Source organism: Plasmodium gallinaceum (genome assembly GCF_900005855.1).
Source record: "Plasmodium gallinaceum strain 8A genome assembly, contig: PGAL8A_v1_141, whole genome shotgun sequence".
Classification (NCBI taxonomy): Eukaryota; Apicomplexa; class Aconoidasida; order Haemosporida; family Plasmodiidae; genus Plasmodium; species Plasmodium gallinaceum.
The window spans coordinates 913,719-920,850 of NW_021628302.1; the positions used below are offsets into that span (position 1 = coordinate 913,719).

Here is a 7,132-nt window from a genome sequence, read left to right on the forward strand (position 1 = left end):
TAAAAAAAAAAAAAAAAAAAAAAAAAAAAAAAAAAGTAAAATTTAGCAAGTATGGATGATTAATTTGATATATGAAGATGAATGTAAAATATATAAAAAGAAATAAATAAAAATGATATAAAAATATATATGCAAGTATATATATATATATATGAACCAGTAGTATTAAAAGAAAAAATTAAAAATAATAGTAACATATGTATATATACATATGAGTTAAGATAAAAATATTACAATATCATACGAATTATAATTTGAAACTATATAAATTAAAATATAATTCGCATAAAAATTTATTATATTTTATATATATAAAATAAAATATCTTTTTATTAAATCAATTTTTGTAATTCATCATAAAACACAAGAACTAAAGCTCCTCCTGCTCCTCTGATAACATTAGCCCAAGCTCCTTTAAAAAATCCTTTTAATCCTTCATTTCTTAAAATTTTAAACCAACAATCAATAGTATTCTTGTATTGGATTTCTTCTTTAGCTTTTCTACCTGACATCATCATCATTCTTCTTCTGACTGTATCAAATGGATATGAAATGAGACCTGCTGAAATAGTAACAGATTGTGCAACTGCCCATTTGAAAACAATATTGGTATTTTTTTCATTAGAAAATAAAAGTGCTTTTGCACTATCATATAAGCCAAAATAAGATCCTCTATACATAATAATACCAGTAACAGAAACACCAAATCCTCTATATAATGAAAAAACACCTGTTTGTTTATAAATTTTAGTTAAACAATCAAATAATCCATTAAATTGTCTTTCTTTTCCTTTTCCAATATCTGATGCTAATCTAGTTCTAGCAAAATCAAGAGGATAAACAATCAATAAAGAAATAGCACCTGCTGTACCACCAGATAAAACATTTGTTAAAAAAAATTTACCAAATTCTTTATTTTGATCATATTTAGGGAATATTTTTTTAAAATAATCTTTAAATGCAAAATTAAATGCTTGTGTTGGAAAATATCTAATTACATTTGCTAAATTTCCTCTCCATAAAGATACAACACCTTGTTCTTTTGATACTCTCTTAAAACAATTTATCATACCTGAATATCTTTCTACTTGACCTGATTTTATTTCAGGTATTGTATCTTGAGTTTGAATTAACATTTTTACTCTCTCAATTGGAGCTACTACTGTTTTAGATATAGCTGCTGATACACCTCCCATCAAAAAATCAGCTGCGAAATTTTTTTTTACTTCTTTTGTACTCATTTTGATAAACAAATGAAAATATATTTAAGTATACTATGTATATAAATATTTTAAAAAAAAAAAGGGAATATATATACAAAAATTTTTACAAAAAATAAAAAAAGAATTGTTATAAAGTAAAAAAAAAAAAAAAAAAAAAAATTTAACAAAATATATAATATTTAAAACCTATTTTTTATTTTTATAATATTATTCTATATAAATATTAAATTGAAATTTATGCTATATATTTTTATATATAACTTAATATAAAATTATTTAAAAAATTATTATCAATGTTCATTAAAATATATGTTTATTTTTTTTTTTTTTTTCCTTTTTTTATTGGGGTTAATACTTTACAAATTTTTAGAATAAAAAAAAAAAAAAAATAGTATAAAAGAAATAAAAAAAATTACAATTTTAATTATACATTTTAAATGAAAATATAAATAAAGCATATGAAACGTCCCTATAGTTTTAAACTTTTTGTTTATACATTTTCTTGACAAGAATAAGGTTTGTTTAAAATTTTTTTTTAATTATTTTATTTTATTTTTTTTTTTTTACTGTTTTTTTTTTTTTTATATTTTCTTTTCAGTTACAATTTTGTATTTTTTCTTTTTCTCTACTTTTATGTATTTTTTTTCTATCTTTAACTTTTTTTTTTAATTATTTATCCTTTTTTTATCTTATTTTTTCTCATATTCATTTTTTATAGTTTTAACTCCTTACCATATTCTACGATTTATATGTTTTTTTTTTTATTTTTTTTTTTCACATGAATGTATATATATATATATATATATATATATTTGTTTGAACCTTTTAGCTAATTATAGTATTTAATGTATATGAATATATATATATTTTTTTTTTTTTTATAAATACTATACAATAGGAAAAAAAAAAGAAAAAGGAAAAATATAATAATTTATTTTTTTTTAAATATTTCTTTTGTGTACATATTTATTTAATGTATCTATAAAATAAAGTATGAAATTTATGTCAATTTATTATAGAAAAGTGTATACTTCAAAATAAAATTGGATATAATAAAACAAAATAATAATCATCATAAATTTATGAATGCATATAATTATTATGAAAATAAAGCACCTAAATAGTTTTAATGTTTGTATCTCTCTTGTTTTGTAACATTTTTTTTTTTTTTTTTTTCTATTTAATGTTTGTGTAGAATTTATATATATTACTTTTACACTTATTCTAAATATATATTTTTTTTAAAACATTAAGTTAAATATATAAATATATTACTAAATCCTTTTCCTTTTTTTAGGAAAAAAAAATGACTGAAAATTCTTAAAATACAAGATAATTTACATAAATCTTATTATGTAAGCATAATAAAATTAAACCATTTGAAATTAAAAATATATTGTTATTAAAATAAACATTATAGTATATTTAAAGTACAAATTAATAAAATATAATGTTACAATTAATATATTCATTAATTTTATAATAAAATAAAAAAAAAAAAAAAAATAGTAAAATGATAAATAAAAGTAGATAAAATAAATGAACATGATAATGAATGATATTCAAATTAATATTAAAAGTGAAAATATTAAAAAATTTTAAATTAACATTATATTTTTAATCATAAAAATGATTTTAATTCTTTTGGTAATTTAAATATATAAGGAATGTGTAATGAATTAATAAAAATATTCTTTTTTATTTTTATATAGAGGTTCTCATTATTACAAAAAAAATAATCTGAATAATTGTAATTTATATAGTTTATATTTTTTTTAAATTTTTCTTCTTCTCTGTGAGAGAGTATAAAAGTAAAAAATTCTTCATAAGATATTTTTATTACGTTCAAAATTGTCTCTTCAAAATGAGGAAAATAATTTATAATTTCATCATTATAAGTTTCTAATGTAATATTTTTTTTTCTCTTTGAATATTTAATTAATTTTAAATCATCTTTTTTTTTTTCTTCTAAAAGCCCTTTATATTTTTGAGAATAAAACAACTTACTTGTTTTAAAAAAATAATTCAAGCATTCATTGTTTAATGGTAGAAAAATAAAATCAAAAAATATTTTAAATTTGTGTTTATATATCAAATTGTAATAGTAATTTTTTCTTTTATTATCATTTTCTATTGATTCGTATTTTTTAAAAAAAGGTAATTTATTTTGATTTAAGTCTAACAATAATATAAAAAAATATATTTTTAGTTCATCAATATTTATATTATTAATAAAATCCCTATTATTAAGTAAAAAATTATTGCAATAATCATCAAAAAAAGTAGAACAACGATTACTCTTATTATCAATATTATTTTTATGTAACAAGAAGGTTGGTTCTTTTCTATTTATTTTATTTATTTTTTCTTCTACTTTATCATCATTTCTCTTTTTTTCAAAGTCTAATATACTTTCAAATGTTTTCTTACAAAATATAAAAGATAATTCTGTTAATGACAACATAGGTGTCATTAATATATATAATGATAAAATAATTTTTTCTTTTATATAAAAAAATGGATAATTTTTATTTAATATCTCCGTAATCTTTTTTAAGATTTTTTCATTCTTTAATGTTTTAGTAGAATAAATGGTAACAAGTTCAAAAAAGAAAAAAAAAGTATCTGAATCTTTAATTTTTAGAAGAAGTCTATGTAAAATTGAATCAAAAAAAAAAAAATTTATTTGATAATTTCTACTTTTTAAAAAATATAAAAAAATAAGTAATAAATTTACATCTATACAATTAAAATTATTGAGTACATCTATACACAAATCTTGCAGTATACCATTATTAAAATTTATATTAAAATATGTGGAGCAACAAAAAATAGAAATAATATTCATATAATTATACTTTTTTAATTTCATTTCTATTTTTGAATATAACAATTTTAAAAATAAATTTATTAAATTATTATGTTTTGTGTTTTTTTGTGCATACTTACAGAAAGTTATGAAAATACCTGTAACATCCTTTTCATTATAATGATTTTTTTCAAATAAAATTTTTAAACATGAGAACAATTTTATAAATAATTTATCATTTAGTATATTTAAATTTAGTAAGGAATTTAACAGGATGCAACAATCATATATAGTTAAAAAATTTAATTGTTTTTCTGTCTCATATTTTATATATTCATATATATTATAATAATTTTTTATGTTTAATTTATTCATATTATAAACAAAAAAACAAAAATCTTTTTTTTTTAATCTAATTAAATTACAATTTTTTGATAAATATATATCTTTATTTTTTATAAAATATTTAGCAAGTTCTACTTTTTCTGTAGGAATATAGTAACAGTTTTTATTTTCATTGTTGCTTGCATTTTCACATAAGTTATAACCATCATTGTTATTGATAGAATTTTTATCAAAAGAGTATACATAATCGCTAATAGAAATATGGTCATTTATTTCAATATCATCACAATTTAGTATATTACCTTTTATTTTTATTTTTTTTTTTTCTTTTAAATTTAAATTAATGATGAATGAGAAAATAATTTCTTCAAAAAAGTTATCATCCTTAAAATGATTTTTTCGTAATACATTCATTAACATATTTAATGAACATATATTTAAATTATATATATTGGTATATAATTCAAAATTTTTTTGTAGTAATATATTTTTTATTTTAATTAATAAATAATATTTAAACTTTCCTTTCATCTTAATGTAACTATAAATGAATAAACATAAATGATTATAATCTATTTTCTTAAAAAATAAAAAATAAAGAAAAAGTTTATATGCGATATTTTTTAGTTCTTCAATGTTTTCTATATTTTCTAATTCTTTTAATTTATAATATGTGTTACATATTAATGTTAAATCTAAAAAATTTATATGATTTTTTAAATTATTGAAAATTGACATAAAATTTTCATCATTAGTTTTATAAGTTAAAACATTTTTATTTTTACTAATTAATATATTCCAATTCTTTTTATTATTTACTTCATTATTATTTACTTCATTATTATTTACTTTATTATTATTTACTTCATTATTATTTACTTCATTATTATTTACTTTATTATTATTTACTTCATTATTATTTAAATTATTAATTTGATTACTAATGCAATTTTTCTCATCTTTTAAATTATTGTGTAAGTAAAAATTAAAATTTTCGATATCTTTTTTTTCCTCCTTTTCTTTTTTTCTAACTATTGAAAAAAAGTCTTTTTGACTTTTTAAAATTAAAATTAAATTTTTAGTAAATAAATTTAAAAAATTTAAATTAATATATTTATAAGAATTTACAATACTATAAAAAGACAAAATAATTTGTTTTAAATTCATACTAAAGATTAAATCTATAGTTTCAGTAGTAACTATATTTCTCCAAAAACTATTATCATAAAATTTTTTTTTATTTAATAAATGAATTATTATAGAAAAATCATTTTCTTGTAGTTTTTTACTTTTTAAAAGATATAAAAATTCATCACAAAATTTATACAAACTGCATAAATCATCTTTTCTACAAAATTTTCTTATTTTTCTTACCAATTCAGATTGTTTATAATTTTTGATATTTTTATAATTTTTGATATTTTTATAATTTTTGATATTTTCATCTTTTCTCTTTTCATTTTTCATATATCTATTTTTTTCATCATTATTTGAAAATTCACTTATTTCATTTATTGAAGTACTTATTAATTTATCATTTTTTTCATTTCCTTTTATAACTTTACTATTAATAAGTATGATTCCTAAACTTTTATCATCCTTTTGTATGGATGTGTTAATTTTTCTTATTTCTTTATTTTTATTAAACTTTAATGATGAATTTAAAAATTTATCTAATTGTATTGTTAATTTTAGAAGGTTACATTTTTTTAAATATTTCATTTAAATAATTATTTTGAGTATAAATATCTTAGACCTCAATTTAAAATAATTTTTGTATTTTTAATAAATACATACTTCAAATAGAAAAATTTAGTATATAAATAAAATTAAAATAATAACATTTTAAAGAGTCTTAATCTATATATTTACTTATTTTTATTTATCTTCATCAAGACACTCAAATTTAATTTTTATTTAATTTACTTTTTCTATTTAATTTTTATTTAATTTACTTTTTCTATTTAATTTTTATTTAATTTACTTTTTCTATTTAATTTTTTATTATTAGGAAGAAAATTATTTACTTTTCTTTTTAGAATAGTTCAAGTCATATAATAAAATTTGAACTTTTCTAATTTTTTTTATACATTATAAAAGAAAAATAAAAGTAAAAACAATTTTTAAAAAAAAAAAAAATTATTAAAAAAATATTTAAAGTTATTATATTTAAAAAAAATAAAAAAATGTATTTTATCTTATTAAATTATAAGTATATATGTTATAAAAAAAAAAAAAAAAAAAAAAATTAAATTTCAAATACATAGGAAAAGTAGAAAATAATGGTATTTTATTTATCAATTTTTAATAAATTTTAAAAGTTTTTCTTTTTTTTTTTTTTTTTTTTTTTTTTTTTTATTAAATGAAATAATAAAATTAAATTTTTGTATTTTACTAATTTTTTATTATATTATTTTTATTCATACNAATTTTTAAAAAATTTTAAAAATTTTTTTTTTTTTTTTTTTTTTTTTTTTTTATTAAATGAAATAATAAAATTAAATTTTTGTATTTTACTAATTTTTTATTATATTATTTTTATTCATACTCATTAAAATAGAAAAAAAAAAATACACATAAAATTGTAAACTTCAGTATTTTAATATATATTGAATTGTTACTTAAAAAGTTATAAGTATAAAATATATATTAAATATAATTATATATTGTTTTTAATTTATTTTTATATAAGAACGAAGATTTTGCAATTTGTTTTTTTTTTTTTTTTTTTTTTTTTTTTTATAAAAAAAAAAAA

At 15.4% G+C, this 7,132-nt stretch overlaps 2 protein-coding genes across 2 annotated transcripts; both read right to left on the minus strand.

The window, feature by feature from the left end:
* Positions 1-332: 332 nt before the first annotated feature.
* Positions 333-1,241, minus strand: ADT (ADP/ATP transporter on adenylate translocase, putative; the record flags this gene model as incomplete). The annotated part of the gene is made up of 1 exon (XM_028673762.1): positions 333-1,241. The coding sequence occupies one exon, from the start codon at positions 1,239-1,241 to the stop codon at positions 333-335; it is 909 nt and encodes a 302-aa protein (XP_028530182.1).
* Positions 1,242-2,844: 1,603 nt separating this feature from the next.
* PGAL8A_00496000 (conserved Plasmodium protein, unknown function) lies at positions 2,845-6,099 on the minus strand (the record flags this gene model as incomplete). Its single annotated transcript, XM_028673763.1, has 1 exon — positions 2,845-6,099. One exon carries the CDS (start codon positions 6,097-6,099, stop codon positions 2,845-2,847), a length of 3,255 nt encoding a protein of 1,084 aa, XP_028530183.1.
* Between the last annotated feature and the right edge of the window lie 1,033 nt (positions 6,100-7,132).